The sequence below is a fragment of the Thunnus albacares genome, chromosome 11 (assembly GCF_914725855.1).
Source record: "Thunnus albacares chromosome 11, fThuAlb1.1, whole genome shotgun sequence".
Classification (NCBI taxonomy): Eukaryota; Metazoa; Chordata; class Actinopteri; order Scombriformes; family Scombridae; genus Thunnus; species Thunnus albacares.
The window spans coordinates 19,437,873-19,450,300 of NC_058116.1; the positions used below are offsets into that span (position 1 = coordinate 19,437,873).

Consider the following 12,428-nt stretch of genomic DNA (forward strand, 5'->3'; position numbering starts at 1 on the left):
GAAATCCCCTGCAAATTCTTTACACAGAATTGTAAAAATAATGAATGATCCATGTTTACTAAGTATGATTTATGGTTACAAAAAATGTGCAGCACTGGCATACCAGTGCCAAGCCAACATAATGAGAAACCTGTAAGCTTATAGCCGGTGATAAAAAGCACTGTTACGTTCAGCAACACTTTCACTTCATCATACCAATACGAAATGGCCGGCCCCGAAAACCACAGCAAGAAAAGGAAAATACAAGCGCAAAGATCACATACAGTAAAACCAGGTTAAGTTAAAAGAATATGACTCTTTCACCAACAAGCCTGTGTTGCCTTGCAGCCACAGCAGAACGCAGGGAGAAGTATTTGCCATTCCACCTGAATAATGTTTATGTTATATGCTTATGGGCTCCTTTTGACACATCTGGCGATCTTATACAGTGGACAATGCAGTAACATGCAGGCAGGGAGAGCAGAGGACAGGACACACCTGTCTCAGGGCTCTCCTCACCCTCTGCTTCCTCCTCCTCTCTGTCCTTAGAGCTTTCTGTGGCAGCACTAGCTGCCTCAGCCGGCTCCAGGGCTAGGTCCTGGGCCTCGTCTATGGCCTCTGCCTGCTCTAAGGGCTCAGTTTGCGGGCTGTCCAGCTCGGGCTCTTCCCCGCTCCACTGCTGCTCATCAAGAGCTGTCTCGGACTCTGCTGCCTCTGCACTCTCCTCCTCCTCCTCTTCCACTTCCTCCTCGTATTCAGCTGTAAGAGCCTCGATGGTCTCTTCTTCTCAAAAACAGGGTGAGAGGGGGACACATTAAGACTACAGGCAACACAGACTTGGGTCATGTGAAAACACAACTTATGATGGGACACTTTCAACTCTTAGAAGAGATGATCTGAATTGTTTGTCTGTTCACACATATACACACATACAGTACATACGGTGTGTTGCATGTGAGTGGATTTTCATTTTGTCTGTATGCTTTCTTTTCATTTCTCAATATCTATTGTTTTATTATCAATATTTACTGTACAAGAATCCCTTTGAGAAAAAAGATGTAACCATTTCCTCCTCTCCCTTTCTCTCGCATACACCATGTCTGCAGCCCGGATTGAACTACCATCAGTGATGACTGAGATTGTTTGAGGAAAATGGAAACAGAAATGAAGCAGCAAGACCTCATGGCCGAACAACTATATGAGAACTTCTGTTCAGAGCACTGAAATTTTTGGCTTTTTACAGAAGGCAACTATGAAGAGCTGCAGTCCAGTCCAGTAAAAATCACAGCGCCTTCCTCTGTCAGGTGTTTGTACTTTTATGCTACTTTTTTCCCTATAGGTATTTCATCTTCCATTGAGGACTATTACATTTTCAAAGATAATTTTGCTTCTGTGCTTTCCAATCTCAACCACATCAATGTTATGAATTGTGTTAGTCTGTGGAGAGAAGATGGAGTATGCTTTGGGAGAGATTAGAGGTATGAATGAAATTCTAGTCTGCTGCTGAAGCTGCCCTGGCAAATGATTTATTTTAATGATAATGGACTGAAAGAGGCACATAATATAATATGCTATGCTGTGTTTTTGTGCAGCCTAGGTGTAAATACACTGAGGCCCTGGATTGTGTCTATGTATTTGGGTAAACATTTTTTAAAAGAAACAGCCTGTATCTTGTATTTCAACAGACAAGAAAAACATTTAGTCCAGAGAGTTCTGTGTGGGGCGTGAAAGTAAAAAGTGGGAGTCTTTCTTGGTACCACAGAGGGTGTGTAACTGTAGTTCGTTATAGAGGGTTTGACGTAGTACAGCATATTTTAGGTGAGGAGTAGTCTTGGGTAACGAACCAAAACACAACTCTGAGAAATGACTGGTATGGACAAATATGTGCATGGAGGTCGTGCACAGTATCTCTGAGATATTGATGGATATTTGGACCTTAAGTCATGGCCCAAGAGGCAACCTTGTGGGCCATGTGGTCTTACTGATGAGAACTATAGTATATTAGGTCCATTGAGGGAATCACGATAAAGCATTGTCTCACTTTAGAGACATCCCTACTATGTATTGAACTTAACAGCATGGCAACCACAGGTAGCAATGGCTTTGGGTGAAATAAAGGAAAAAAAAGACTTTTAAACACATGAAATTACTCAGATTTTGAGCAAACGAACAACACAAGGACACACAAACACACACAAAGACGGACGAAGAGACGAACTGACGGACGGAGAGACGGAGGAACGGAAGGGGGGAGGGATGAAGGGAGGAGGTCAAATCACAGAAAAGGGAGAAGATATTGGTGTTAAAAAGAGAAAGGAGAGAAAGAAAGAGAGGAGATGGAGGGGGGAAATGGCAAAGAGGAACCATGCGTGGTTCACCTTCAATCTGTCTAAAGGCCACAGCCTGCCCTGTGGGGCGAGAGCCCGAGTGCGTCCACTCTGGGCTGAACAAGGGGTGCTCATAGTACTCCTCGTCGGAGTGGTAGGGGTCGTCCTCGGGCACGGAAACTGAGATGGAGGGGGCGAGGAACTTGCACCTCTCCCGTGAATTTTGGAAGCGGCGGAGAGGGCCTGCCTCCTCCTCATCCCCTACATCTACAAACAAGACAGACACAAGGAGAAGAACTGCAGGGAAATCTGGACACACAGACTGAAAGAGTGAGTGAAGGAGAAGAAAAGGAGAAAGGAAAAGGAAGTAGAAAACAAGAAAAAAATGGAACACACCAAAGAATGTCCATTCATAGTTGATTTAGCCTAATACTGAGTCATCAATTTTATCTTTGACATAGATAGGATGGCAACTGAACAGGGGTTATTTTGGTTAAAAAACAAACTGTTTTGTTTGTTTTTTTTCACTTATTTGAATCTTTAATTTTTCCTGACCTCAAAAATTTAAAGTGGTTTATATAAAATGAAGGCTTTTAGGAGGCTTTTGGCCTTTTGGCATCTGTTGATAGGCAGCATTAAATTGTGTAACAAATAAAAAAAAGTTGTGTCATGGAAGCATGATATCCTAACTCAGAAATATATTCCCTAAGTGTATTTCTTTTAACAGTAGGGACATTGCAACAATTCATAATCATCATTATTATTATTATTATTATTGTTATTATTATTATTATTATTATTATTATTAGCCTTAACTCCTCAGTTGGAAATTATAATTATGAAAAACTTATTTGAATTTATTAAATTAAAATAAATTATTATTTGAATTACAGTTTACATTAAATAACTCAACTGGAGCCAGCTGTGGTCCTGTAATTTTAGTAACTGATACATGTTTAGCATGTTCTTTACTAGATACATCCTTAAGTGACTAATTAAAATGGACATTTTCTGTAGCGAAAAGGGAGAGAAATGGAGAAGAAAACTAAATAAAAGACAAATTTTAAAAAATAGACAACAAAAACAAATAGTCACCACAGAGGGGGAATGCAAGAAAGAGATAAAGTTTGATTGAAAGCAAGAGAAACATACCACACACAGGACACTCACAAGGAGACAGTGACAAGCAACTCAAAGGTGACCAAGCTTTAGGGGCCAGCCATACTCCGAGACGATCTAATTATCACTTTGAAACAAATGAAAAAAACTCCTGTGTATCTCAAAACATCAACGTCATAGTAATTATTAAGGCGCACAACTTCTATTGGTCCTCAGATGACCGAACCTCTCAGTACCTAAATGCTAGAGTACAGTATGTATCATTGCCACAAATACAATAACACACCAAATATACAACTAAACCTCTTTACCTCTGCATCTGGTCAAGAACACAGAACAGCTGTCATCTTATATCAGTCCTTACTTTTAATACTGAACAAGCAATAAACATATTAACAAAATAAAAACAAAATCGTGTTTGGTTCATGGCTGGCCCACCTACAGACTCTCTTCATTACATTCCAGCCACTGCGGACTGAGCAGACATAAAGACAAAGACCAAGCATGAAGCAGACGGAAGTTTTAGTAACACTGTACAACCATTTCTTGCAGGCAGCTGCACAAAAATAATAGAAGCTTAAACAAAAAATTTGAGGTTAAACCTAAAGACCCAAACTGTATCACAGTATTAACTGGCAAAACTGAAAGGCAATTTCTGTTTTAGATTTTAGATATAAAAAAATCAAAATTAATTATTTGTAATTTATGAGCATGGCATTCATAGTATTATACGTTCAGAAGGCTAGCTAACGCACACACTTACATATATGTTAGTGTTCCTAGTTTGAGCCTGGATGGCCAACAAAGCTAGCTTAGAAATTAGCAAATGTATTCATTATGTTTATTTAATATTATTATATATTATTTATGCCATTTTTTAGGGCCTTCAGTCTTAAATAGCCAATAAATCATTTGGCTTTAGCTTGAGGGCAGCTCTGTCTTCAAGTAATGCTTATAGAGCTAAAACTCTGATCTGTAGCCACAGCCCAACAAATACAGAAAAGACTGACAGTGGACAATGACAAGAAAACACAATACTATGACCCGACATGTAAAACTTAAGACAAAAAAATCTACCAAAAAGACAAATAACGAGAAGTTGGAGGGTTACCTAAATTGGCTGTCATATTAGTGTGTGGGAAGACAGCGAGGTATGAAAGTTAGAAAGGGCAATGGAAGAAAAGAATGATAAAAAAGAGCACACTCGTTGTAACATGGTGGTCATGTTCTTTCTTTCAGAGATAAATGGTGATGACGATGAAGATACAATTTGTATCTGTTCCAGATGTACGATGAGGAGGAGGGAGCAGGATTTCAGAAGAAATCGATGTGTGAAAAATGGAGAACATGTCCCTGCTTTTAGCAACTCTGGTATGTACAGGTTTCTTGAAGGGGTACCAATGTGTGGTTTGTCCCCTGGAGGTGGGGCAAGTCCCGGGAGGGGGGGATTAAAGAGTAACCCCAGAGCCAAACCACGTCAGCACCCCAAAGTGTTGGCGATCACAAAACTCCAGAAGCTACAGTCATGGGAAAGAATGAAACCACACTCTCATCCATTAGAGACTTACTCCATACACACTTCTAACATTCTTGGCCTACCTTGTTCCAGAGGACCAAAGTGTTCTGCAGCAGGCGAGGGAGGAGGAGAGGGAGGCAAATTGGTGGTGTCTTCAACTACAAAAAAAGGATGGAGAAAGAGGAAGAACAGTTATATAAATCACATTTTGTACATAGTGTACAGGACTTGCTGTATTTCAGTTGTATAAAATGAATGGCTCTGCAGGTGCAGTAAAGGATAGACCAACAATTAAGAAACATTCAGCTTAAGATGAAAGACGATGACTCAGCATCTTCAACCCTGTCATACAGGCCATTAGCCAGTGACCAAAAATCGCCGATTAGATCTAATTTTGCTATTAGTTTTCATTTATTTACTTAAATACTTACCACTGGAACTCCAAGCCTCCAAATAATATTTTTTAAGTTATACTAGTCTGATAAGAAATACATATAAATAATGCATCATTTGCAATGTGGTGGTCTTTTCAAGCTAACAATGATGGGTTAGAGTTCAAAAAAAAAAAAAACCCATTATGAATGACAGACCTGGCTCTTGTCTGTGTTGCCCATTTTATTCCATTGAACATTAAGGGTGCAAATTTTGGATAGCAGAATGAATGGGCACTCTTGTTTCTTCCCACAGTCCAAAAATCATGCAGATTAGGAGAACTGGCGACTCCAAATTGCCTGTAGTTGTTTTCATGGCGACCTGTCGAGGGTGTAACCTGTTAACTCTTGCCTAGTGCCAGCTGGCTAGAGGCTCCTGCAAACAATCCAACCAACTAATGAAGTTGGAGGAACGAACCATTTCCACCGTGGCTACCACTGTGCAGCACTTGTGAATGTATGTGTGTATGACAAACCTGATGGCAGCTTTTGAGTCTCCTGTTCTCCCTTAAGCACCGCCACTGCTTCTGCTGTCACTTCCTGCACAATCCGTGCTGACACTTGCTCTGAACACAAATACAAACACAGAAGGTCAATTAACCTTAAGATATTGTGAAAATATTCACCAGAAGTGGGTTAGGCTAGAAAGTCGATTCAAATCCCAGGAATGGCTGGGAAAATAAAGGTGCATTGAGACTTAGGTTATATTGGGCTTCCAGGTTTCAATCTGTGAAATAACTGTGTGAAGTTAGAGAGAATGTGAAGTGTGGGTGTTGCTGGAAGACAGCAGGATGCTCAGTCAGCTTTCAAGGGATACACCAATGTCAAACAAATTTCTCAAGAAAAAATCTCTCATCTACCATCCATTTTTTTTCATGTCACTCAAAACCTGAGATGAAAGCCAATGTGAGGGAGCTGAATTGTGTCCATAAATGCAGAGATGCTAGGGCTGCTGGTGAAGGCTGTAAGTGTCAAAAAAAAAAAACCCCAGCAACAAGTGCAGACATTAAATGAAACCTGGAGCAGACAGGAGAGTACATCTAATTCATAAAAAAATGTGTTCATTTTTGTACTATTTTGATAATGCATTAAGCTACAGTATTTCCAAGGACATACGCTTTTCAATGTTTCTGAAAATGCTAGAATTAGAAAAATGATACTGACCCTGGAACTGTGGTACACAATACCAAGTTGCAGACATTTGTGTACCATTTTAAAGATTAATCCATCTCCAATTTGTGCTTTTACTTGATGTCATTTGATGAGTGTTCCATGACCAAAACAAGGGCTGTGTGGGAGCATGAGCTGAACGCAGAATTCACAGAGGATGGGTGGAAAGTGGCTATCGATAGCAGTCAAACAAGCTCTCTCTGGACTCATACAGTTCCAAGTCCTGCACAAGGTTAATTTTTCTAAAGCCCTGCTGACTGAAATATAACCAGAAGTAGAAGACAGGTGTGACAGATGTCATGCTTCACCATGAAAAAAAAATTAAAAACTGCCCTTTTATTGTGATATCTGGTGGCCCTCGGGATGATAGTCCATTCACAGTAAGACATTTTAGCTTTCACATCTTTATTAGCATGGCACCGTCTCATACGACAGTGGAAATCTAGTCGAGCCCCATCCATCTCTCAATGGCTTCAGGATGTCATGTGTTTTCTGAAACTGGAAGAGATCAGGTATGAACTGATGGGTAACTGAGAAATTATTTGGGAAATGGCAGCCCTTTATGACATATTTTAACTCACTTAAGTACTTATTGCCAGACTAAACTTCTTTAAGCTTTCTTTTTTTTCTTCTTTCTCTATCATTCTCCTTTTTTTTGCTTTGTTTTATTATTGCTGATTCAATAGGGGGAGTTTAAGATGTGCAAGGGATACATCTGACTGTTAGCAATTTTCCAGCTCTGGTGAGAGTGGCTGAAGGGGAGATGGGGGGCTGTGGGGGAATTGGGATACAAACAAAAGAGGGGGAGTTTTGGAATTACATTTTTCCTCTGTAATATGTAGAACCAATTCTTAAATTCTTAAACTTGTACACATAAATAAAGGAATGAGTACAAAAAAAGTTGTTTATTATTGTTATTGTTGGGTGTTTTGCATACTTGGTCCAATGCACTGGAAATAAAAAGCAAGGATTTTTTTTTTTATTATTTTGCTACTACCAATTAACATCCATATACCCTGTACAACTACAACTATTAAATCTGAGCTGAGCTGAAATGTTTGATGCTTGTAAATATTTTCAGTTGTTTGACTGACTGCAGTGGACAGTGAACAACCAGATATCTATTACAATCCCCCCTTCCTCTTTTATCTATTCAAGATGGAGGATGAAATGCAATTTCAGCTTGTTGATTGTTATCAATCATAGCATTCAATACTGAATCCTGCCATTTGCAAGTAAATTGAAGTAATATTACATTTACACTCCTCATCATGATACTAGTGTCAACATTTAGAAAGAGGCTGTCAACACTGTCTGTAGGAAGCTCAAGCTCAAGCTTAAACCAACCAAGAGCAGAGTGGGTGAACTTAAAGTACAAAGTAAATATAAGATGATAATTCATGTATGTTTTTAATGTAAAAACAGGGCAAACAAGGTTCTCTTATCAATTTGGGTCGAAACAAAGACAACAAATTACTACAACTGTCTAATAGTGTCTGCATTAAAACTTACATCTGCCTGTAGGAATCAGTTTAAATATTGCATTGCATGCAGAGAATGCAGCGCGTTCATCTACCAAACCTTCATCTGCATGGTAACAGTGGTTATGTGCGGTTGGGTGCCAATGTGATGCTTTTACTGTTGCTGTTTCAAGACCTTTTCTATTCAACATCACCCACACATCAACACAAACAAGCTGGAGGCATATACACATGAAATTACACACACACACACACACACACACACACACACACACACACACACACACACACACACACACACGCTTCTTCCGGGAACACTTAACACTTAACACCCACTCACCAACTCAAAGCAGCCATTTCCCATTTTGAATAGCAAAGTGGAATAAACGTGTACCACCTATTTAAGGGTTCATGCAAAACCCTTTATTTTAAAACTGGAGGAACGCATTCAATGGTTGTAATGTCAAACAACTAAAACAAGATCTTACATCTCATGCACTAAATATCTCCACTGACTTGTGTAGATGACTCAATTTTTTAGTACTAGCCTAAAATAGCTTAAAAAGTCATATTAGTGACTGTGCCTAAACTGTTAAAATGTTAGTCATCATCTGCCATCCATGGTTAGGACACATGAAAATGTGGACTTAAAGATGTTCTCTGTGTTTTTTGTTACAGTGCCCATTAGTGTCTCTGTATTTCCTCCCAGTTCACTGTAGATCTGTTGAAACTCTACGCAGCCCAAAGCTGAGATTGAGATTTTGGATTTGAACTGGTGTCAAAATATTTAATGGTTTTGTTTTGAGTCCTAAAACATGGGAACAACTTGCCGTTTTAGCCACTTTAACAGAGTGCCTTTAGGGATGGTAATGTCGGTCTGTCAGTTGGTTGATCACTTGTTGGTCCAGATTGATATATCTCAACAAACATTGGATTGATTGCCATGAGATTTGGTACACATGTCCATGGTGTCCTCTGACTTTTCACCTAGCGCCACCAGCAGGTTAAAGTTTACACTCATTCTGTGAAATATTTCAACATCTACTTGATGGATTGGAACATGAACAGACATTCATGTTTCTCATATGATGAATTGTAAAAAGTTTGGTGATTCCTTGACTCTTACTCTAGTGCCACCAGTTTTTAGTGAAATGTCTTGACAAGTATTGGATGGACTGCCATGGAATTTGGTACTCACATTCATGTCTCCCCCAGGATGAATTGTGATAACTGGATTTTGAATTGGAGGTTACAGAAAGTGTGACATCTGAGTCACTTTTTTCTGAATTTTAAATATTTTTATATATCTCTCCCTTAATTTAATGTTCAACTGAAAAACGGTTGTGACTCTGGAGCAATGCAATGTCTGCCAAAGGATTTTCTTAACAAGTTAGTCAATTATAATGTCACATGTTTAAAACTGCTGAAAGTATAGTAGTATTAAAAATACTCTTGAAGGTGGGTGAAAACAACATAATGTTAAAAAATACAAACTGAATCTGGCTTTGTGCATAAAAAATAAAAATGCAGAAGAAGAAATGCAGTCTCTTCCAGACATACACTTTAAAGATCGTGTAAGAGCAACATGAAGTGCACTGGATTCAATGAGACATCATGAATTTTTAGTCTTACAACAAATCCACAGACGTGCACATTCACAAAGTAATAGCACTATAAAAAATGACCTTGTCGCATCCGCAAAGCTAACTGACAGTGATGAAAACTAGCCTGGTCTGGTTGTCTCAGCATTCCTCTGACAGAGTGATGTCAAATGAAAAAGCAGTCTGGCTTTCATTGGCTTTGACAGGAAAATAAATCACATGCACAGATAGCTGATTTGATATACAGAAAAGCTGCATCATATCTGTGGATCTACATCAATAAGCAAAAATAATAAAATACCTACACAAAGACATACTCCCCCCCAGTGAAGTAAAAGCATCTATTACCTGTATGACAGGCAGACTGAAGCTGAGAACGCTCCGTCTCTGAGCAGAGACTACGACTAGAAGCAAACGCAACACACAGCCAGACTGCCACACAAGCAGCGGGACTGAGAGGGCACGGAGAGAGCAGGAGTGCTGTTTGGTATGATACCAGCCGGCAACCAAAATGGATAAAGACAGTGGTTCCCATAGCAACAGACTGGTGGGCCAGTGACTTGGGTCCCAATGTAATTCAGATGCCAGCGACATGCCGTGGCTGTTTCAGGCTTTGTGTCTGTAGCCTCCAGTATGATCGCTGTGTGACATGGCTGAATATTATAACCAATATAATGTATATAAGCTGATACATGACACATAATATAAATCAGAGTGAATCAAATAAAGCCAGCCCAGATTTAGTTTTCTGAAATGTAAGATTTAATGTAACATTTACATAATCACACTAAACCATAAACTCAGTGGTACTTAATGTTACTCGCTAAGGATGAAATAATAAAAATCCAGCAAAAAAAAAAAAAACAGGTGCACCACATCCTAGGTGAGGGATTATTCTGTATTTTAATTTTTAAAACAGTTGTTTAAAATCAGTTGCAGGACTTTTATGATTTATTTAATCACATACTGTATCTTGAATGTCAAAAAGACAGGACAGAAGAGGGAGTGGCAGCTAATTTTGTCATGACCACAAGAGCTTGCTTGTCAGAAAAACATAAACAAGTCTTATTTTATGGAAGAAAAATAACAATTTGAGACATTTTCCTTGTAATTATGACTTAGTTTCTCATTATTATAGATAGGAAATGTCCTTATCATACAGTGCAATTTTAGTCTATTCTATTATGATGGTCATGCCACATAATCCACATCACAGCAGAGGTCTTCCTGTGCAATTCCCAAATAAATTAAATATCCTGCAGTCGCACATCCACCTGTGACAATCTTCAGCCTGACAGTCAGCATTCACTGCATCAAGGTCAGACATCTGATTATGAGGACAGTGGTCATACAGACAGTAACTTTCTCCTCCACTAAGAGGAAGAATTCAGTGGGTTGAAGAAACAGAACATTTGAGAAGAGAAACTGATGCGTCATCTCTCAGTCAAACGTTTCAGTGACCTGAATGGAAGGAAGGAGCGAGTATTGTTCCACATAATAACTCCTGTTTTTACTCAGCCATTTGTACCTTATTTGACCTAACTCAGTTCTATTTTTCTGCTCTTACTGTACATTCATTTTTTCATGTCTTATGTTTTTGTGTGTTTTCTTACCTCTGGTGTGTATTTATGTTATTATGACCTGGTGACATCCCATTCTGCTGTATGTGTATTTTTATTTGGATATGGTTGGAATGATAATTAAATAAACTTGAACTTGTAGTGGCATCGTTTCTACTGAAGGAACAGATCTTTAACACAACATCTCAAGTGTTTTCATTAGACATTCTAAAGTACTGGTAAGATCTCCTTCAATGTGCTTTTCAAATGTCTCCTGGCTCCAGACAATGACATATAATCTGACATTTATGACATTAGCAAACAAATTATGGTTCTGAATGACTGTTTTATCAGTGTCTCTTAAAGAAATCCTATTGAACTCTGTTAACAAATTCTGAAAAAAAAAAAAGTTTTAGGTTAAGATTACACAAAGAAAACTTACTGAAAAATCATGTACATATTGTAGTAGTACTGAAAGATGGAGCACATTCACATATTGATTCCAGTCAGTCACACTCTCTCATTAAAAAGCTGTAATTGATCAAATTATTGATACCTTGATAACATCCTTGTAGCCACCTTCTCAGCGGTAACTAGTTTTATAAAACTTATTATCCTATCTTCTCTCGATCCAACTTGGAAGAGGGTGTTCCTGAGGTTTATTCCATTTGATTTTGTATTTCCTTATCCAATATATAATATGTACCGTATGTGGCACAGTTTTTAAAGCCCCACTGAGGAAAATGATTTGTAATTTTGGGCTATATAAATAATATAAAATACAAACCAACCAACTTAAATAAATGTGCAAAAAGATTTTGAATGTGCAAAAATGTTAACTTAAGACAGTAAATTATCCCAGCTGATAATAAAATTGTTTTGTGTTTTGTATTACCTTTATGACACATTAAACTGTTTTGTTAAAATGTGCTTACATTTTAACATTGTGCTAAAATAATGGAAATTAAAATGTTTGCAGTGATTGACAATAAACTAAAACTTTGGATTTGTCCCTCTCTGTGTGTTATTTCACACCAGAGCTTCATTCGGATAAATTGGGCAAATCTCCCCTCCGCTGCAGCCAAACATACTGATTTAGGCTGATGAGATGGAGGCTTCTTGCCACTATGCCCAGATACTTAAGTCCACTCAATAACATAGACATCAGTTAATTCAATATCCCTACCACTCTCTAGAATAAGCTGAATAATGTTTTGCATTCTTTCTATTTCTATCAACTCACTC

At 38.5% G+C, this 12,428-nt stretch overlaps 1 protein-coding gene across 1 annotated transcript in view; it reads right to left on the reverse strand.

Moving 5' to 3' along the window:
- map2 (microtubule-associated protein 2) overlaps positions 1-12,428 on the reverse strand; it is a 112,044-nt gene that overhangs the window by 26,464 nt on the left and 73,152 nt on the right. Inside the window, exons 6-9 of the mRNA XM_044366419.1 lie at positions 5,849-5,938; positions 5,025-5,099; positions 2,358-2,573; positions 390-765 (exon numbers count right to left, since the gene is read on the reverse strand). Of these exons, the coding sequence (XP_044222354.1) occupies positions 390-765; positions 2,358-2,573; positions 5,025-5,099; positions 5,849-5,938 (757 nt within the window). The remainder of the gene's footprint in view (positions 1-389; positions 766-2,357; positions 2,574-5,024; positions 5,100-5,848; positions 5,939-12,428) is intronic.